The sequence below is a fragment of the Temnothorax longispinosus genome, chromosome 8 (assembly GCF_030848805.1).
Source record: "Temnothorax longispinosus isolate EJ_2023e chromosome 8, Tlon_JGU_v1, whole genome shotgun sequence".
NCBI lineage: Eukaryota > Metazoa > Arthropoda > Insecta > Hymenoptera > Formicidae > Temnothorax > Temnothorax longispinosus.
Genome location: NC_092365.1, coordinates 3,162,468 through 3,184,474, shown reverse-complemented (window position 1 = coordinate 3,184,474; position 22,007 = coordinate 3,162,468). Strand labels below are relative to the sequence as shown.

Below are 22,007 nucleotides of genomic sequence, written 5' to 3'. Positions count from 1 at the left end.
AAATGCTCAATTGTGCATTATAAAAATTCATTATATAAATTTCCGATTTTTCTGATAAAATGTGAAATATGATCAAGTATAAGCTAGGTCTGTTAGTTTTAGCTAAACTTCTTGCACAATTCATCTTCTTTATTTTTCTCTTCAACGTGAAAAGGATGAGAGGAAAGATGAACCGTGTAAGAAATTCGGTTAAAACAAGCATGCAGGTTTTCGATAATCTGATAAAAATATACATACTCATCTACTAAATATTTTACTTTAAGATTTACAGGAATTTGAAAGATACTTTTATGTTATTGTTATTATAACGTGTATTAATCCGTGCGCAAATATGGTCAACGTTTATATATTGTCCAGCATCTGCTATGGATGTAAAATCTATAATGCATCAGCTGCAGTTCTTTTTCAAAGAAATTTAATCCTTACATTTTTGGAGGGAAATATCATTAGAACAAATAATTATTTGTTTTAAAATACTTGCCTAGACGTGATTAATATACATATAGACATATTTTTTCTTTGATTCTTTTATTTTTTAACATTTATTGAGACAATCAGTATAATAAACCTATCTATATACTATATCTATAATATTTTTCTCGAAGAAACTTGTTCCTAAATCGTCGTAAATATATAATTCTTTGGAAATATGAGAAGATATATATCTCTTATTTTATAATTAACATCTGTTCATAGGCTATATTAATGCTTGTTTACTGCTTAATGTAAATTACAAATTGATACAAAAATTGTTAAAAGCATCGTTTAAAAATGTTTTTAATATATACATATGTTGTGCAATGGCGGCGCACAAGTAAATAAATTCCATTTTTTCCGAATAAATATAAATAAAAAGTAGACTCGAAGTAAGCAATACCCGCAGTATGACGACAGATTGGCAACAGATTTGCTCAGATATTGCAACAGATCTGGGACACCTGATTCTCGAAAAATATCACATATACAATATTTTATAAATATCATTAGAAAATCACACTTTGCAAGTATGTTATTGGATGCGAATGTGTGATATTCATAACATATGTATCGTATCAATCGTATGCGATATTTTTCGAGAATTAGGCCGCTGGTATTATCTGGTGTCCGCATTAAACTAATGTTTTGTCAACAGAGTTTGTCGATATAATTTGACAGCAAATTTTGTGATTTACGAAAACTCAATAGAAAATTATTCGCTGAAATAAAATACATTATTTAAATAATTGAATGAAATACATTATTTAAATAAAACATTATTATGAAACTCAATTTCTGCAATCAATCTGCCATTATATACATTATATTAATTTTTTTATATTTCTGTTGACATTCTGTCGACAAAATATGCAGCGGATACTTTCAAAATCTGTTTTTGACAGATGTGGCTATCTCGGTTACGGATATAAAATCCTGCGTCTTTCAGTTCGGAAAAAAACCCTTTACGTTTGTGCGGGAAATCGGGACTTAAGAGAAACTATTTAGTTTTAAAATATCTATATAAATGATTAATAATAATTCTTTGATATCAGTTGAAGATCGGTATCAAATATATATACCTTGCCACGTATATGATAGAACTTTTCAAAATGAATTCCGATCGGAATAATTAATCGGTTTTTTTATAGAAAACACAACAGAAATTTAAGATATAATTAAACAATTCCGATTGTCGTAAATTCCGTTACGTCGTAATTCAATTTAAAGATTACGTCTACATGAATTGTACACAGTTGCTGTTCAAGCTTTAGTGCGACTGGTACCGAAAAAATTACAAGAAGTTAATTATTTTTTTAATTTAATATGCATTCCTTCCGAGTCAATACAACGCTGTAAGCGTTGATTAAAAAGCTTTTCGAAACAGTTTTTGTACTCTTTTTTCTTAATCGTCTCTAAAGCCACGGTCAAAGCCTGTTCCATGTCGGGAATATTATTGTATCGCTTTCCTTTTATCGCCGATTTGAGTTTTGGGAACAACCAAAAGTCATATGGAGTCAAATCAGGCGAATGCGGGGGATGTTCGAGCGTTGTGATGTGATTTGTGGCCAAGAAATCGCACACAATCTTAGATTTGTGTTCCGGTGCATAATCGTGTAAAAGAAACCAAGACCCTTGCTCTTGGTATTCAGGAATTTCAGAAATCTTGCGCCACAAGCGATTCAGAACTTTTAAATAATAAGCAGCGTCTGCCGTTTGATCTTCCGGCATAAATTCCTTGTGGACGATTCCTTTTGAGTCAAAGAAGACGGTGAGCAATGTCTTGATTGGGCCCTTCTGCATGCGCACATTTTTTGATTTTGTCCCTTTTCGGTTCTGTTGCTTTGGGAGTGGCTCATATTGGAAAAACCATGTTTTGCCACAAGTTACGATATTTTTCATAAAATTTGGATCAGTATTAGCTGCTTTTAGCATGTCTTTGCAGTGCTTTTCTCTGGCGTCTTTTTGATCGTCTCTCAGCGTGCTCGGTACAAAGCGGTTATTAACCTTACATTTGCCTAAATCTTTTAGAATTTTGTAAAAAGATCTTTCAGATATGTCAGTGAGGTTGATGAGTGTTGTGGATACATAGGGGTCCGACCGAATGATTTCAAGCACCATTTTCTCTTTTTCGGAACGACTAATTAATTTTCGTGGTATTGAATTACCGTCTGAGATATTCTCTCTACCTTTATCACGAAATTGATTATAATATCTATAAATATTTGTACGCTGAAAACAATCCTGACTATACACCTTCTTTAACATTTCGTTCGTTTCGACAACTGGTATTTTCAGTTTGGCACAAAATTTAATATTGGCTCTTTGTTGCGTTTTATTATCCATAGTATTTGCTCAACGAATGTCAATGAGATTCTGTTAATTTATCAAGAGACGGCGCTGTAGAGAAAAATTTAAAAAAATTAGTCACACTATACAGACTGGACAGACTGCATGTGTATATGATTTTTATTATATGTTTATATGAACCTTTTTCACGTAGGCAAAATAAGCGGTATTGCTTATAGTTCACGCGGTTGCAATATACACAGTATATACATATATATATATTTCTTTTTTTTTATATGTATAAAATCGAAATATTTAAGACCATTGGTAATTTTTCCTCATATCCTAAAAATTGTGTCCAAGGTGATAATAGTACTGAAAATAAAATAGCAAACAAAATATAAATTTCCGATACTTCTGACAACGTATGAATTTTTCATGATCCCCTCCGTAGATTATTCATTATTTACATAGGTGACATGTTAAATATACAATAAATAAAAAACTCTACGTTCGATAAAAGCAAAGCTAAATGTAAAAATCGTACGGCCAACTTTCGAACAAGACAAAGGATGCTAGTTTAAACCAACGAAAAACAATTTTAATATAATAATATAAACACAAATAGTTTTAGGTTTTGACTGATACCAAATTCGATTGGATATACTCATTGCGCACTGATGAATATTACGGCCGTTGTATATTGATTTAACCTCTAATCTTCAAAGTAAAATACAAATACCCTAACTGATAAAAGACAATACATATTTTACTAAGTAGCACAATAAAGAATATTGAGCATTTCGTTATTTAACCCGTTTATAATGAACATACACTTTATGTTAATTTGTGTATAATGGCTGTAATGTGCATCAGTGCGCACTGTGCAGAACATATAATCGAATTCGACTTCGTTATTACTTATAATTAATCTTCCTCGAAACGCAAAACAATAAATTTGATTAAATTATATCATAAAATACATAAAATTAAGATGTCAAAACATTAATAAAATAAATCAATATTGAGTAGTAATTTTATAATAATCTGGTAAAATACACAAGATGAAATAATAATCGAACGCATTAGGTACGTCAAAACAGTTAGATAAAATAGCTATGATTAATGTCGGCCTTAATTGCGTATAATAATAATCAATAATTTTAAACGGCATTATATAAGACGTTACAATGAAATGCAATAAAAAATCAATAAAATGTTGTGATAAATTTCGTCATTAAGAAGCGGCGAGAAACAAAGTTCCCAAATTAAAATTGATCTCCAAAGAATTGTAATCGGTGACGGCAAAAATAAATACCTACTGTATATAATACTATACACGGTATAAAATCAAAATCATAATCTATCAATGTGATATTAAGATGAAAACAATTTATGGTTGAAACTTACTTAAGTGGTCAAGATTAATAAAATAAAAGAGAGATGATTCCGACGGGCAACCGAGAGCTTCCTCTACGTGCGATGTTCTGTCCCTGATAATCCTCAAAATCGTGCCCAAGGTGACAACAGTACTGAAAATGAAATTGCAAACAAAATATTAATTTCCGATATTTTGGACGAAGTATGAATTTTTGATAACCCCTTAATAATAATAAAATAATAAAATATATTGATATTAACATAGTACTTTTATAATAATCTAATAAAATACATAAACGTAATGTTGTACCATTGAACGTACAATGCGAAATGCTGGTAACAAGAATTTTATTATAATGATAGGAGTACAACGTTGAGCGCGATGCGTACCGGTCGCGCGTACGACGAACGGAGGGCACTTGTCAAATTAGAATAATCGTTGTATAGTTTATGCGCTTCGAATTTCAATCCTTCTCGGACGCACTCCACGTTTTAATATATAATATGTGAATAAATACGACAAGTAAGCGTTAGTACTGGATGAACTCAGAGCAATCGATCTATATGAGTTGGCGTTGTTCGAGCGACTGTTCGCTGCAGTCTCGGATACCGCGGATTCGGCGTTCTCCCCCCGGTTCGACAATTCGTGTACGATGCCCACGCGTGATCGGGCCGTGCGGCCTCAGCCGTTACAAGAGTCTATAATACATACACGTATCACAATCGAACACATTACGTCAAAACGATTACGTTAAATAAAATTAGCTGTGATTAATATCGGACTTAATTGCGTAAATATAATAATCGAGAATTAAACGATATGAAACATGTTACAATAAAATTCAGTCAAGGGTCAATAAAACGTTGTGACTATTTTCGTCATTGGAAAGAACGAAAACTAACGTCCACAAATTTAAAATTAATCTCCGAAGAATTGTAAACGCGCGGTGATGGCAAAAATAAATCCCCACTTGTTGATAATGCCTACTATATAGAATATTGTACATAAAATTGAAATCGTAATTTGTCAATGCGATATTAAGATGAAAATAATTTATGACGGACTCTTACATAAGTGGCCAGGATGAATAAAACAAGAGAAATAATTCCGACAGTTAATCGAGAGCTTCCTCTACGTGCGATGTTCTGTGTGAGACTAACATAGGAACAAAGGATCGCCGGTGTATCAAGTAATATAGAAAACAAAGAATAATAACAAACAGTGATCTAGACCTTCGTGTTTATAATCCAACTGTCTTAGTTAAGTCCTTGAGGACGTCAAAATAGAATTCATCTAATAACTCTGTATCTTTGTTAGAATTAATTCCATCGATTTGTTACTTTATACATGTAACACTTCAGACATTAGTCTTTTTTGACAATAAAGTTTGGAACCCAAAATTCTTGAATAATTGTTACTATCAAATGTATGATTAAAGTGCAGAATGTGCTTGCACAACACTGAATGCTTTGATCCAGTTTTATATTATTTTTGTGTTCTTTTAATCTAGTACCAAGTTGGCCCCACGTAAGGAACGGTTAGACAGGAAGGATAAAATTCTGCCCGAAAATGTTTCCTTGTGAAACTAATTTGTGACATATTTGTTGTCCCTGACAATTAACATGAGGTCCAAAAAACTTAACGATTCTCCTCATATTTTACAGTGAATTGCAGCTGTTCACGATAATTGTTAAATTTATCTATTATACTAACTCAGTTATTTTTTATTAGCAGCGCGATCGTTCGCGCTGCTAATGTGACGTCATCTGCGTAACGTTTATAAATCGGTAATCGTATACATTAAGAGGTTCAAAACTTATTCCTTAAGATCGTGCATATCGATGTTCACTATTATTAGAGATAATGGAGAGTCCATGTTTGATCTAAATAATGTGTGCTTATAAATATTATTCTTAACCCTTTCGGTACAGAGAATGACTATATGATAGTCTCTGTCCATTATACCGCTCGCTGCGGCCGAGCAACTTGAAATGTTAACTTGAAACGTTTCTGTTGACAAATTTTTTAATTGTTTTTGTTATTGAGTTTATTGAGCATTTTGTTATTTAACCCGTTTATATTAAACATACACTTTACATTAATTTGTGTACGGCTTCAATGTGCATCAGTGCGCACTCTGAGCATACAATCGAATTTGTTATTACTTATAATTAGTCTTCCTCGAAGCGTAAAAGAATAAATTTGATCAAATTATGTTATAAAATACATAAAATTGAGAGGATGTCAAAACAGTAATAAAATAAATCAATATATTGACCAATATATCATTTTATAATAATCTGGCAAAATACTTAAGATGAAACGAAATCGAACGAATTATTATGTTAGAACAGTTAGATAAAATAGCTATGATTAATGTCAGACTTAATTGCGTAAGTATAATAATCAGTAATTTTAAACGGCATGATGTGAGTTACAATAAAATGGAGTAAAAATTCGATTAAATGTTGTGACAAATTTTGTCAGTGAAAAGATGGAAAGGGCGAAAAATGGAATCCCCAAATTTAAAATTAATCTCCAAAGAATTGTAATCGGTGACGGCAAAAATAAGTCCTCATATACTTTGTGCCTACTGTATAGAATACTATGCATTTTGGTAAAATCAAAGTCATAATCTGCGATATAGACAAAAATAACTTATGGTGGAAACTTACTTACGTGGTCAAAATTAATAAAAAAACAAGAGATGATTCCGACGATCACAACTGAGAGCTTCTTTTATATGTGATGTCTCGTGTCAGACTGACATAGGACTAATGATCGCCGGAATACATCAAGTGAAATAAAGAGCAAAGAATAATAACAAACAGTGATCAAGACCTTGTGTTTATAATCTAAGGCTGCGTTCCAGAACCACTCTTAGCGCAAAGAGCGTGCTCTGTCCTTGGTCAACTTTCTGTAAGTAACAAAGATAGAACGACGCTCGAGCGTTAAGAGCGTGGTTTGGAACGCAGCCTAAGTGTTTTAAATTTTGCTGACTCCTGGAGAACGTCAAAATGGGAATTATCCAACAACTCCGTGTCCTTGCTATAGAATTTATACTATTAATTTGCGCAAATTTGAGCAAATGCTCAATTGTGCATTATAAAAATTCATTATGTAAATTTCCGATTTTTCTGATAAAATGTGAAATATGATCAAGTATAAGGTCTGTTATATAGTTTTAGCTAAACTTCTTGCACAATTCATCTTTTTTCTTTTTCTCTTCAACGTGAAAAGGATGAGAGGAAAGATGTACCGTGTAGGAAATTCGGCTAAAACAAGCATGCCAGGTTTATACATATAATCTGATAAAGTGATAAAAATATAAAATTCCGATGAAATATAAATCTTCAATTCTTCATTATCAACATAGATGACGTGTTAAGCATAATTTACATTATATACACGTAAATGTAAATCATTAATTATGTTTTACACGTGAATGCTCAGTGATACTAACAGCTGACAGCAGATGTTATAAAGTAAGAAATAAAATAAGGAATAAAATAAAGGAATAAGGATTAAGGAATAAGGGAATGTCGCATCTCACTTCAGTACACGTACATTAAAGTGAGATGCAACATGCCTTATTCCTTTATTTTATTCCTTATTTTTTTCATTAAAGTAAGTCAGATAAGTCACTGCTTTATCGGTAATGTATTGTCACGTAATGTATCAAACGAAAAACATCAAAACGTGGACGTGTCCGTCTCTCCGACGTGAGAGGGCAGCAGTGATAACACAATAATCCTAACCAAAAAGCATGCTGTGGCTGTGAAAGCTAGGAATAACCGTACGTTTTCGGATAACATCAAGATTTATAAATATTTGTGCATTAACAATTTTTTCGGTATAATATCTGATTTACAATGCGGCTTGGGTTGACCCTGTTAGGCTACGTTTGCAGAATACCATATAGATATAGAGGGTGAGTGCTTTTCTTTTCTTTCAGAAAGTCTAATCATATTTAATTATCGGGTTAAAAACCACGATTTTACATTACTTCCTTTTCATCACATGGAATTCGTCACGTGTAACTCTGTAAAACTTTGCTTCACGCAGGAAATACCGAAAAGTTAAGAAACCATCTATGCATGATTTGCTTAAGATGAAGCAAGACTTCGAGAGGGAAGAGCAGAATATGTTGATTCTACGGCATCCCTATCTCACGGTTGAACAGTCTAGCGGCCACATGAAGGATCTGATTGGAGACAGGAAGGACAACTTTTTAAAGAAGATATATGGTGAAAGGGACGCAAAATTCCAGAAAGAGATCACGATCGCCGAACGTCTGTGCCATATGAGAGTCACAGAAGCGTGGGACTAAGGCTTCCTACAGACATGTGTAATTACGTTTTGTAGATCACTTTAGGTTTTTGTAAATTAAATAAAATAAGCAACAAATTCAACAATGACATTTAATTTTCTCTTTTCTTTTTGTGCACAATGCCGAATATACTACATAAAGTATTTCTTAACATAAGAACAGTATCATGAAATATATTACACAAGTTACGTCTAATAAGGTACATTGAGAATGTACAAAGTAAAAGTTGCGACTAATACTGTGACATAATTGTTCTAAATCATTAAATTATTTCGTTTGTATAAATTGACTCAAGCTTGCGCGTCAATAAGAATGCTTTCTTGAAACCGGGTTGAGACATCCTTTGGCTTATTTTTCATCCAACCAAACGGATCTGTATTAATCTCCTCTTCTGTTAGTATCTTTCCCTCGTACAGCATATTTGCAAAATCTGCTGCAACTGGATCAGCATTAACACTACTAATTCCTATTACTTTGCCATCTTTAAGATAGTAAGCGAAGAATTCCAGTTTGTCCAGTGAGCCATGAATCTTTATGCTAGTAGGGTTTCCGTGGCCTGAAAATAAAGCGATAAAGATTGTTTAATTGAATTGTTAAATCTTTCCGAAATGCATAATTTATTATACTTTTGAAATACTGTGTTGTGCAGAGTATTTCAAAAGTACAATAAATATATTATGTGCAAATTTACCTGCATATCTGTAATTTCTACCCAGTAAGTTCGTCCAGAAGAATGGCACAGTCTTCAAAGAAGTTTCTTTACCGCATATGTTTAGAGCCGCAATTTTGCCGTGATAATGAGCTAAAGAATAATGACCTATCGCAGCTAACGTGTCGTCGGATCCATATATCGGTGCATAAGCTATGTCACCTCCAGCATATACATTTTCCACACTCGTTCTTAAATGCTAGAATTCGATTAACATCCAATTAATAAAATGAAGAATGATACATAATTAGAACTGTACATAATTAGTACCGTGTCCGAATGTTATACCTTATTTACTGGTATAGCACCATCGTCCCTCATTTGAACAGAAGATTCTTTCAGCCAGTCGGTATAAAAAGTGGATCCTATTCCAACAATAGCTATATCCGCTGGTAGAATCTGGCCGTCTGTAAGTTCGACCTTAGCCACAACACTTTCTTCACCTTCCTTTGGAATAAATTGCTTGATATTGTTCTGGAAAATGAATTTCACACCTGGGAACATTGATTATTATTACTAATGCTAATGCATACCAATATCCTAATTCATACAAGTGTAACTTTATACAATACCTTTTGCCTCGTGCTCTTTTTTAATTCTGCTACCGATGTCCGCGCCGAATATCGTTCTAAGTGGCACGGTATCGCGTCCTATTACCGTGACAGACGCGCATTTGCCGATACAATAAGCCGCGGCTTCCATGCCGATAAAGCCTAATCCTAGGACAACTACATGTTTCTCGGGAGACAGAAGCGCATATACACCTTGCGAATCAGTATAATCTCGTAGAACAAAAATATTCGATAAATTCGCTCCAGGAACATTTGGCATCCTCGGTTTACTGCCTGTGCAAGAAAATAGATAATCGTACTTCAAGTTCTCGTTATTACTCAATTTGACAATATTCTGAGTCGTATCTAGACCTGTAACAGAGTCAAAAATGTAGCACGAAAATGTAATGTAAAATATAGGTAACGCGGCTTAAATATATGTTGAACGAGATGCTTATTTCTTGTACCTATCGCTTCTACTCCAAGTTTCGTTTCGATCTTGTGATCGTTGTAAAACGAGGCAGGCCGTAACGCCGCCTTCTGGACATCGAAATCCAACACTTTGGACACTTTTATTCGATCGTAGGGTACCGCGTTCTCTCTGCACACCATAACGATGCGTCCTGTAAAGCCTTCCTGTCGCAGACTCTCCGCACAAGTCGCACCCGACGGTCCACCGCCAACTATTACGACCGTTTTCGTATTTTCAGGGTCACGTGCAGCCATATCCTTCGTGCGTTTGTTAATATCCAGGTCCTTACGTTTGGCTCTTACGTGAACAAGACCGGCTTCGTCCACGCGCACCTGTTAAAAGCAGTATACATAAAAATAACATGTTAAACAAATATGTAGGAGGGAATCTTGATAAGTTCGTAAATTACCTTGTAGCATGGTAGAGAATCCAAGCCTGGATAATCTTCAATGTCCCCAGTTTTGATGTTAAAACACGCGCCGTGCCACGGACATCTCACCCGTCCTTCTGCTAACGCGCCGGTATGTAGCAGAGCACCGTAATGCGTGCATTTGGTACCAATCGCGTACAATTCTCCCTTTTGTTTCACCAACAAAATTTTTCCCCCGTCCTCTCCAAGCGATAGCTGCTGCATCTCATTTTCGTTGATATCTTCCTGCTTGCACACCACACCCTCGACATAGTCATGTTGTTCCGAAGAGCCTGAGAAATATGCAAGACGATTTACGATTTAACTATTTATAATAATTATCTGTAGCTTATTACAGACGTGTATTAAGAGCTTATTATAGACTATTCTTAAAGGTGCGCAGCAACAGGTGACTCACAAGTACAACAACATGGCAATTTATTATATTCGTGCGAGATATTCTCAGCTTTATTGTATTCACTGTAATCCTCATTAATTTTATTCAACATGATGGAAACGGATATCTTTAAGAAATTACAAAAGAGTGAACCACTATAACTCTAAAATCGCAATCTAATCATAATTCTGAACCTATCTTGGCATGCATAGATATAAACGTGGAAACACAAAAGTGAATATGTGAATGTGATAAATTGACAATACTATTATGTGTATGTGTGTGCATACGTCTAATCTAACGCACGCAATAGATAATTTTACTCTATTCTTTCTTTACGTCTCTATAGCAGCCAGTAAACAATAGAATACTCATGACAAGCTGATTTGCGAGCTTGCATGACAGCGGTACCCATTGAGTACCTCCGATCAATCGTCTCATCAAGTGTCTCCATAACGAGACGAGAATCCTCGTTAACGACGCGTACAACAAACAACTCGCATCGATTACGTAACGCAGCATACAAGGAAATCTCGCCGGAGGGGAGCGCGGACGTGAATCCCGGCTGACGTTATCTCGTACGTGGATCGGCAGTCGCACCGGTTATCAGTGATGACTTAACGAATAATGATAACTTTTGCCCGAGGTAGTTGCAGCGAGACGACGACCGTAAAAGTCCCGTCGAGGGGATAATCCCCGGCGTCGGCGTTATTGCGGCGCATCGGCGCGACTCGTGCGTCGCGCACGTGACATGGATATTCGTTGCGTCGCGTTTGACACTCCAAGTCACGTACGAATGAAAGTGCGATGAATATCGATGCGGAGAAGAAAATAAAAGCGGAAGAGTCACTTCCAGTCTAATTAGCACGAAGGCGAAACGTTGAATTCGCAAAAATTACTATATTAGTAATATCTGAGAAATATCAATATTGATTTACTCTCTGTTCGCCCACGTATCGATTGCTATGTTTACTTGTTAAAGCGCGACACGAGTTTTCGCTCTCGCGAATTTTTCTGTCGATAGTCATAAGTCATATCCTGTTACTTTTAAAAGCTGTGATGTCAGAAAGTAAACGTGACTTCAATTACAAGGTCCGCGTTCGCGGAAATGCGACATACAATCTGTTCCGGTATAACCTCTACAAAGAAAGGAGCATACATTTCTATGCGTCACTTAATTGTTTACGTTTGTTGCAACACACACCGGTGGAGGTATTGCCCGCGCAGAGGTGACCCGTATCTGTGTGTCTTACATTTGTAAGACATTTGCCTTATTAAGCGTCACGAGGACGTACCCTGGAAAAGGCGCGAGAACGATATGTTCGTCAAGGCGGCCCACCTCCGTCCGAGCAGCGCGAGTGTCCTGACACACCGCATCGATCCTCGCAAGGCACTGAGAAAGTAAGAAAGAACGTGCCGGCACTATTCGATCGGTGCGTCCGTCCTCGTGCTACATAGCACAAAGCAGAACGAATGTTTCTTAAACCGCCAGTCAAACGCTTCATCGGCGTAATATAGCTGATGTGATTCGCCTCTCGCGAAAAAAGCGCGAACAAATTAAAATCTCAAATCTCAAAATTAATCGATCACTGTGCGCGATGAAAGATGAAAGAAAAGAAGAAGAGAGAAAAAAAGAAGAAAAAGAAAAAAGGAAGAAAGGAGAGTAAAGAGAAAAGGAAAGAAGAAATAGAAGAAAAAAGAAGAATAAAGAGCAAAAGAAGAAATAAAGAAAGAAGAAAAAGCAAAGAAAGGAAAATAAAGAGAAAAGGAAAGAAGAAATAAGGAGAAGATAGAGAAGAATAAGAATTAGAGGAAGAAATAAAGGAACAAGAAAATAAAGAAAAAAACGAAAGAAGCGAAGAAGAAGATACACGCGTACGAGAGCAGTCTTTGATCGCGCGTGTCGTTCCGAATTAATTTGCGATTAGGAGAATTTTTAACACAATATCAAAATAGCACGATGTGTAAAAAAAAATAGAAAACAGCTTTGTTTCAGATTTCACACGAATTTTGCGTGGTTCTCGCACTTTTCTCTAGTTCCAGTTTTCCTCTTGGCGTGGTACACACCTGTTGCGGCGGAGATGTCCTGACACGAGTCGGCGCTTCTCCGGAAGGCTCTGCAATTGCCCGCGCCCATGCTGCAGCCGTGTGCGAACTGTCGATCGAGTGTCGACGAGACTGAGAGCCGAGGAAAAAAAGGCTGCGCGCCTATGTTTTCTTACGGATCGACCACGAGAATGTACCGTGCGCGTAGATATCCCCTCGTGATCTACAATCGTGCGGGCGTATTACGCGACCTTGGGACATTCGCGATAGTTAGATTCGCACTCGAAGACTTTCACACATTGCGCGAGATACGCTTCTCGCGCCCGGTTCGCCACCGCCCCTCCGCCGGTCTCGCGATTGGAAAATCGGAACTCTCTCGTGCAGCGAAACGGCGATCTCGAAATTCCATTAGGTTCCAAGGAACCGCGGTTAGACGATAAGATTACCGTGACTCATTCCAGTCACGCGAGTTACGACATACTTATTGTCGGAGGAGAAAGAGCGACGAGTACTTATATACTCCCGTTCGTGGCTGGACTTGTATAATGTGGGGAAGTCGAATCCGCAGGCGCAATGCGAACGTTCTACGAATTGGTTTCGAAGAGGCGCTCAATGCCTCTTGCTAATTATAGACCGTTTCTCTCCTTTTTCGGAGGAGTTCGGTTCGACGTTTCAGAGAAAACCCAGCAAACACCAAGTAACACATGCAACTCGCAATTTCCTACTCAAAAATGTAAATGCAATATGTATAAAAAATTGTAAGTTGCATGTAAGTTGTGTGTTACTTGGTGTTTGCTGGAAAAAAAGCATAGAGTAATTTGAATTATTTCTATCGCCTCTAAAGGAGCTAAAGCGCATTGTTGTATCGTGGCCATTGTTGCACGTCCGTCAGTTTTATCGATAATTCAAAGTTAAAAGACGGAGCGTCGAGAGTCGAGATATCGCGATATCATGGCTTGATCATCATTCATCATAACGAATTTGGAATTTGCACAACAAGTGTTTACCGTGCGCTACCGTCCTCTGTGGAAATTTCGCGGAACAGGGTCGGAAACAGGCACGGACGGTAATATGAAGGATGTAGAATAATTTCTGTTGCCGACCGCGATTCAGCTCCGCAACGTCGGCGTTCGGCAATTATGTTCAAGCTCGTTGGATGTCGTGAGAATTCAGTTTCTCGCGCGGTTTCTTGGTGCCGCGAGGATGACTGATTCCGCTATTCCGCACAGTCGACAGTCGTTTGGGCTTAGTTAACCCACGGACCCGAGCTCACATACCGCGGACTCGTACACACATTTACACACACATACACACAACGAACACATTTTTTGCGAGCGATAATTGTATGAACATTCTTAAGTAAGGATAAGAACAAAAAGAATGGAAATGGGAGTAAAAATAGGAATAAGATTAAAGATATCGTGTTTGACGTGGATGAAGCGAGAGTTAGAAACTTATTTTTATATTTATATCTCTTATTAAAAGATTTGTTTCCGACTTTTCCGCACGAAAATCTCCGCTTCGCAGTTTTCCCTGCATTTATTTCAAGGAAAATCATCTCTTTATTAGACTCTGATTTTATTGTATTCCCCAAGCTCTTTCCATCTCGCGCGAAAGATTAATGGCGCAAAAACGAATACAAAGTAAGTGAATAATAGGAATAAATGAATTCAGTAATGAGAGCGTGGGGATTGAATATTGAGGAAAAAAACGGGATGTGAAACGGTACACACTACATACACATATTTTTTCAAGAGATAAATTATATATTTATTTCAGTTTTTTTTTTTTTTACAATTTGCACGAAAACTACTAGGTCGTAAAATGAATGCCATCGAGTGAAGATTAAAACTAACGTTACATGACGTTTTAACACGCGAAGTTGCTCGCGCCGAAATGCAATGCGCTAAGACACGCCATGTGCACATAATCTTATATTTTTAATAATAGTTAAGAAGCTGCGATCGTCCGCCAGTATCCCGCGAGATGAGATAAGTTTTAAGCACGTTCTTCCAGACCAAGTTTCAGTTTAGGTGTTTTTTTTCCTTGGCTACTATCTGAATTGTTAATTCATGCAGAATAACGAAGACTCGATACCACGTGCGTAAATAGAAATAAGATTGGCTTCTGTGCACTTCGGGTTCTGCAGCCTTTTGTCTAACAAAACCGACTTCGGCGCGATCGAAATCGGCGCGAATCGGAAAAAATCGGTCACGGATCCCCGAACCGCGACGAAAATTAAAAGCGTTCGTTCCGCGGCCGCACCTCGCTCCGAGATCGCACATCAAAACGAAATGCATACGCGCGGGGTCGTAGGTTTCTTGCGCCACGCCAAAAAGCAATTACGTTGGTGCGAAATTAAGAGAAACCGGCGTTTCTTTTCCTTCCGTTTCGCTTCGTAGCGTTCAATCTCCAGCGGATGACACGGTCGATCTCACGTGTGTGGTCCCCCGGCCCTCATGCACCAGCCAGCGAAAAGGGAGAGGACTGCGCGGTGGCTCGCGAGATTTAAATTAGTAACCGTTAAAGCCTTCAAAAGAGACATTCGGCGCATTCAACGATGCATGAAAAACGGAGCAGTGCGCGGCCGGCACACACGCAGCATAGGGGTAGTAAGGGTAAACGGCTACGCTAGAGCACGGCTATTTAATTTGTGCCTGGCGGCGGCGACGGCAATAGTATAGTGGCGACGGGGCGGGGAAGCGACGGTGGTGGCAGTCGGGGGTGGTGGCGGCGGCGGTGGCGTAAGGTTACGCGGATCTCTCGCTCTTTGAAGTCGGTGGTTGATGGCGGTCGGTCACCCCGCTGGCGCTGCACCGCCGCTAGCCGGCGATGTGGGCTTGGCGCGTACGCACTGAAGGCAACCCCCCCCGACGTAGGAGAAACCCCGGGGTCTCCGGGAGAAGCAGGAGTTATACCAGGCGTGAGGACGATGGTGGTCTCGCGTGCGAGACTTGAACCGAAACGGATGTACATCATCCCGCGTTCCTTTCAGCATCGCGTCTTCCCTGGCGTTTCTTCGAAAAGATCGCATACGTTTTGTTCGCGCTGCACGCGTATTTGCGTGACGTTATTCGGTCGGACACTCACGGGCTATTTTTCTTTATATTTCTGTGATAGACGGAATAGAATGTGATAGGATGAGAAATAGGATGAATTGGGATACGGGCAATCAGTCATGAAATATTTGTAAATTTTTAATGGTATCTTTTTAGGTGAGGAATTTTACGGTAAAGCGCGATAAATTAGGAGATGAATAAATAATCTTGTCCGTTTTTCCAGTGTGAAATTTTAATTATTTTTCTATGCAAAAATAATCAGGTTCGCGATTTATTTTGTACGTTTGTCATACATATTTAAATTTCGTTGTGTTGTCGTAGTGAAAATAGCCGGACTCGGTCAGCCATCAGATTTCAGTAAATCTGACGAATATATATAGGTCAGTCGTCAAGTTATCGAAAAGCTTCAAATTTCTTTTCTTATTACAATCAATTATATCTATAATTATGATAATTTGTGATCGACTACGTAACAAAATGATCTCTCTTCCAATTTAAAGCTGCTCGTCGTTATTCCAACAATGTACGACGTTAAAGTAATTCGGAAGGAATCGACCGCGACTTATATAGTCGCTCTCGTCCACGCGATGAAACCCTGAAATAACCCCAACTTTTGGCATCTCGTTTCCGGCGTGGCGTGCAGCGTGATACGGGCATTAGGCTACGTGCAATTTCTTCTGTATCCTCACGACGGAGCCGGAGCCCGCCGCGGGCGTAGCGCGTAGGGTATGATGCCGAGCGCGTGCCGAGGGTGGCCGGTCGGCGCCGAGCGCCGTCGAGCGCGTCCGAGGTCGGTCGAATCGCGGCACCGAGGGAACTTAGCGCGCAGCTCGAAGTGCCCCGGTTTAGTCTATCTCCAGGCGCCTAGACGCGACGAGTGCCGAGAGGGGTTGCGGCGCACGAGGCAGAGGGTTGCGCGCGTGGGTTGTACGGTCGTCTCGTTCCTGGTCCTTCCCTTCCCCGCGTAACACACACACACACACGCACACGCACACAATCCGCACACGTATAACACACGCGTATACGCAATTATCCGCAATTATCCGCACTTTTCCGACTTCGCCGCCTCCCTTATGTTTATACCGATACGCAGTCGGAAGCCGAACAGGTGAATACCCCCTGACCTCCTCTCCCCCGCGATGAAACGGGAGTGGTAGATCCTTCTCGTCTTACCCCGTTTAGTCCGTCTACCTTGCCATCCGCCTGCTGCCTATACCTATCCTCTGATCTCTCGCGAAATTTTCCAAGGAACACGATGACTACGGCACCGCCGGCGGGGATGGACGCAGAGCCGCGGAAGAGACAGTTCGCCGGGCATCGGCCGTGCACGAATCGGTCGGCCCACCACGTGGATCGCGGTCTCGCGCTCTCGTCGCTGGCACCGTTCGCGCTCGTCCTCGTCCTCGCGCTCGGTAAGTAGTTTCTTTTGATCGCAACGCGTTCGCCGATTTCCTAAAAAGCTCGATCAATCGTCGAACATCGTGCTCCTGATGATATTACGGACGGTAATTGCGGAACCAATTATCGTTCAACAGAAAAATAAACCAGGTCGGAAAAATCTCGAAGGCATTTTATGACTTAAAGAGATTCCTTTCATCGAATCTTTTGGTTTTCTCAGATAAAAATAAAAAACTTACGTCTAACTTTTTTACGTTTCTGGTATTAATGGTCTTTCGTGTATCTTTTTAGATTTCTGAACTCCGGAAAAATAGGAAAGATTAATTCACAGACGTTATTCTCTCGTTATACCACTGATAAAATCTGTATTATTATTAACCGTATAATTATTCTTAAAAATAACTGTTACGGTACTTCATTATCACGTTAAGCAAACTGGAATTCGCTATTAAGCTTCATGTTAATCATTTGTGAATATAACGGAGCGTGTTGTTTCGAGCAAGCACGGCGTCAGATTATCGTGATTCGTGATTCATAACACGTTTTGTGAGATACATTCCGAGTTACAGTTTTAATAAGACACATGGGACGACAGTACCACGAGTTTCGTAGTCGTTTCACTTTACAGAATTTTCAACTTTGCAACTTATCGCAAAGATAACGCGCGCGCATGCAATCGCTTGCCGTAAACGCGGAAATATGAGAATGTATTTTATTTAAAAAAATATTCGCGGAGTTTATTCTATATTGTTGCGATTTTTTTTGTTCTATAACTCGCATATTTTTTTGTGATCTACAGCCATCATTTGTACAGTCTCGTTTTTTTTTTGGCATCAAAACGACGACACGCGTTAACCTACTGTCGGGATAGAGTTTCCGAAAACATATAGAAAAATTGATGCAGCGCGATGGAGCGCGGTCGCGGTGCATCCGCGGAAAATTCAATTCTCTGCCAGAAATATCTTGCACGAAACCAGATATTGATCTTACGGAGCGGAAGATAGCCGCCGCGGGTGATAGCGATCGTGTAAACTGAGTCGCAACGTCGTTTAACAAAGTGGGGACAACAATATTCGCGCTCGTTGATATAATCGCGCACCGCAATGTAACGCGAGAATCGCGAGCTGTCGAGAGAACGGCGGAGAGGGCACCGCAACAAAATCCATTTCCGCAACTCCCCCGCTGCCATTGAAGCTCAATATTGTCGGGACTAGAATAACAAGTGTCTTATTACGCGCGTCATTGATCGCGAAATCCGTTCGTGAACGATGTCAAATGTTTAGTAAAAATCGACAGAAAAATACAAACAAATGGATATATTTGTACGCTACTATTGTTTCCGGAATGGTTTCCAGAATTGTTTTCAAAATTGAAAACTGCGGTGAAATTGATAATTTCGTTACTTTGCGTTTTTTTTTGTTGTTAATATTTAACGCGAAACAATGCTATTAACAAGTTAATCGCGTTGTAACTGCTAATTTCCCGTCTTTCCCATGATGCAAGAGTAATTTACCATCGATCCGATTAGGAGGCAAGTTAGCCAGCCAGGCATGGGGGAGAGGGAAGAGTAAAGAGCACTTCTGAAATGCATCAGCCATGGAGAGTACTGTCTAACGGCGCTAATCGGTCAAGTGCCCGTTGGTTGTCGAGTAATAATTGGCAGAAGCGAATAATCAATTATGTTAACGCGGATATGGCATGCCCTTGTAATTTCACGCGCGCGTATTATCATTACCGTGAAAGCGTTTTAGCGATCGGCGATCGGCGATCGCTCGCGTGTAATCTACGTCAATATCAATTTTTCCAAGCGGAGCGAGGACGAGAAGAAAATTTTATTATTTCTTGGAAAGGAGAAAAGAAAGAGTAGACAAGACAGGTACCGTCATGTACAGGCGCATATACGTATCGTATTTCGCGCAGTGCGCCGCATGAGAAAATGCATGCCGTGTTAAATTTATATATTATATATACATATTACATACATTCCGCGCTCCTTGTCGCGAGTTATACGTTCCGTCTGCGAGTTTTTGAAATTTCCTGCAATGATCAGTTTTCGCCAAATATTTCGTGTATCGCGCGCTGCCGCGCTCAAACGCGAAACTTATTGAGATCTTAAAGTATTCATGCTCAAAAATAAAACCTCGTAACGCAGCATATGTAATATCTCGGATAAAAAAGAAAGAAACGTTGAGAAAAAAGTCGGGGAAAAAATAACAAGGAATAAATCTCTTGTTGAAATTCAAGCCCCTTTGATTCATCTTCCTCTTGATGTATCAAATATTTCACGTATTCGTGTGCTCTGCGATAAAAACTTAAAAAATCTCATCTTAAAGTATTCATGCTCAAAAATAAAACTTTGCAACGTACGTGGTGTACATAATATTTTGGATGAAAAAGATATTAGAAACGTAGAATAAAGTCGGGAAAGTAATAAGGACTGAATCTCCCGGATTGGAATTTAATCGAAATTCAAGCCCCTTTGATTCCTCCCCCCTCTTGATGGTGTACCGGTTTATCCTTATCGGGAGCACGCTGTCGCATAAATCAAAGTGTTTATTCAGTAGCCACGTAGAGAGTCGGGTGGAGAATGCGAGATGGTGGAGCCGTGCTGCTCCTCGCTAATAATCTACGACGTGCCGCTTTTCTGACCCATACTTGATAAATATTGCAGCAGTATACACTTTTGCCGTCTCTCTCTTTCCCCCGTTCGAGATAACCGAGCGAGAAGTCTCGAGGTCGGATGTCCCAGAGGTTTAGCTTTTTAAACTCAACTTGGACATTATACTCGGAATTATCCGACGTTCCGCCGGATAGGAGAGAGGAGGATAAATAATGGGATTTCGATATTTGAGAAATCTTGGCGAAAAGATGGCCGCTCCTCGTAACGAGCAGATACGTAGCTTCGTTTCGAACTATATCAAAGTGGCGTACACCACAAAAGGTCTTTTTGAAGAGGCGGATTCCCCGGGCGAAGTTTAATCCGTCAATCCGTGAATAAGCTCAAGAGCGGCGTTTAGTTTCTCGATGAAACTTTTACGTAACGTACATTAAATTAGCTCCTGCTCGGATAAGATTATAAGCTATATCGGCGCACAAAGAGGCGGCGCACCCGAGGCCTGCCTTTTCCCTCCGCGTCACGTCACCGGCCAAGAAAGATAATTCGACACAATGTTTAATTACGGCGCGTAATTAATGGCGCACCTACGAGAGTGGGTTCGCGAACGTCCGACCGCTATCCATTCAACCGCCGAGTAATCCTTCGGACCACAATGGATCTACGACGTGGAATGCGCCAAACCGTCGCCTACACGGGTCAATTTATCGTTTCCCTCGGACGGCAGGACAAGACATGCCTTTCGGGATGCCGTAAACGTTTGCCCGTAACGGCGCGCGGGCAATGATTTTAAATCTCTGAGTCGCTATGTCATGACATTCCGTAGTTTAGAATTCATTCAGTGGGCTGAAAGATAGCGCAAAAATTTTTATTGACCGAACGAACGGTATTTTATCAATCCAACTTTATCAATCTATTATTATCTTTATTAATATATATTTTGCACTGCATTTTGCATGCAATTATTGACAACGTAATAATAGTTTAAGAAAAAAATACGCAAATAGATTCATGATCTGCATTGATCAAATTAATCTCAGCCACAATTAATTACGACGGTCATTGACCGCTATAAAATGGAGCAATTCGTTTGCATAATGAGAAAGAATTAACGTGGTTGGCAAAAGGATAAAAAATGTTTCAAAGGGAATTAAACGTGGTTGGCAAAGGATAAAAAGGGTTTGACAACTTTCTTGGAATCCAATCAGAGAATCACAGGCAACGGATAATCTTAATAATCGATTTCGGTCGATCTCATAAGCCGAGCGGTTTCAAGAAAGCGAAATGTCGAGTATCACATCGAGGGGATTGGCCGAGTGGATAGTCGCCGCGTGTGGTCAGCCGGTTCCATTCCTCCCTCTTCCTATTAATCGGAAAAGTGTACAAAGACCGGCGCGCACGGCCGCCTGTTGAATTTGCCTCGGTATATACCTGTCGATACGCGCTGCTTGCCGCCGCGGAGCGCAACGTGGAATTGAAAATAACGCTATCGGAACGCTATCGGGATGGTATCTAATCGGAAAGCAATTATGAGCCGTTGAGTTTAAGCCGTGGCATACCGTGTACGCCATAGTCATTGCTGTTGTTATAGCTCTGGCGTCATTCTCGATACCACCTCCGGTGCTCCGATTTACGCTAAATTCGTCCGGATAAAATAGAACGCACGAAACGATGAAGACCCTCCCTTTCCCACCTTCGTCACGGTGACAGCCAGTTTAATTAAATTTCGCGTTCAATAAACTTTTTAACATCCGCGATTTCAAGTTTTGTTTTTTAATTTCTCTCTACGCTGTGCAAAACAGACTATGTATGTGTGTGTGTGTGTGTGTGTGTATATATGTGAAAAAATTGAGCTGTATGATAAATATATAAGCTGGA

At 39.2% G+C, this 22,007-nt stretch overlaps 3 protein-coding genes and 1 long non-coding RNA gene across 10 annotated transcripts in view; 2 read left to right on the top strand and 2 right to left on the bottom strand.

The window, feature by feature from the left end:
- Positions 1-507: 507 nt before the first annotated feature.
- LOC139817489 (uncharacterized) lies at positions 508-5,175 on the bottom strand. The gene is made up of 4 exons (XR_011733242.1): positions 4,466-5,175; positions 4,174-4,295; positions 2,965-3,138; positions 508-2,874 (listed from the first exon to the last, which is right to left on the bottom strand). It is a non-coding gene; the product is annotated as an uncharacterized lncRNA (long non-coding RNA).
- Positions 5,176-7,873: 2,698 nt separating this feature from the next.
- On the top strand, positions 7,874-8,562 carry LOC139817487 (large ribosomal subunit protein mL63). The gene is made up of 2 exons (XM_071785623.1): positions 7,874-8,075; positions 8,210-8,562. The coding sequence occupies exons 1-2, from the start codon at positions 8,017-8,019 to the stop codon at positions 8,472-8,474; spliced, it is 324 nt and encodes a 107-aa protein (XP_071641724.1). The 5' UTR covers positions 7,874-8,016; the 3' UTR covers positions 8,475-8,562.
- On the bottom strand, positions 8,552-13,552 carry LOC139817486 (apoptosis-inducing factor 3). 3 transcript variants are annotated; one of them, XM_071785622.1, is made up of 7 exons: positions 13,080-13,552; positions 10,616-10,908; positions 10,202-10,538; positions 9,756-10,106; positions 9,472-9,677; positions 9,166-9,382; positions 8,552-9,030 (listed from the first exon to the last, which is right to left on the bottom strand). In XM_071785622.1, the coding sequence occupies exons 1-7, from the start codon at positions 13,147-13,149 to the stop codon at positions 8,765-8,767; spliced, it is 1,740 nt and encodes a 579-aa protein (XP_071641723.1). In that variant the 5' UTR covers positions 13,150-13,552; the 3' UTR covers positions 8,552-8,764. The 3 variants fall into 3 exon arrangements, with proteins under 3 accessions (XP_071641723.1, XP_071641722.1, XP_071641721.1); XM_071785621.1 differs by lacking the exon at positions 13,080-13,552 and adding an exon at positions 12,308-12,405; XM_071785620.1 differs by lacking the exon at positions 13,080-13,552 and adding an exon at positions 11,435-12,175.
- A 3,410-nt stretch (positions 13,553-16,962) lies between these two features.
- The window catches only part of LOC139817965 (cell adhesion molecule Dscam2), a 77,660-nt gene continuing 72,615 nt past the window's right edge, over positions 16,963-22,007 (top strand). For 4 of the 5 annotated variants that reach the window (XM_071786312.1, XM_071786313.1, XM_071786314.1 and 1 more), the window contains exons 1-2: positions 16,964-17,225; positions 17,366-17,529. In XM_071786312.1, the coding sequence (XP_071642413.1) occupies positions 17,191-17,225; positions 17,366-17,529 (199 nt within the window). In that variant the 5' untranslated portion in view covers positions 16,964-17,190. Of the gene's footprint in view, positions 17,226-17,365; positions 17,530-22,007 lie in introns of all 5 variants that reach the window. The other variant, XM_071786315.1, reaches the window with a different exon arrangement.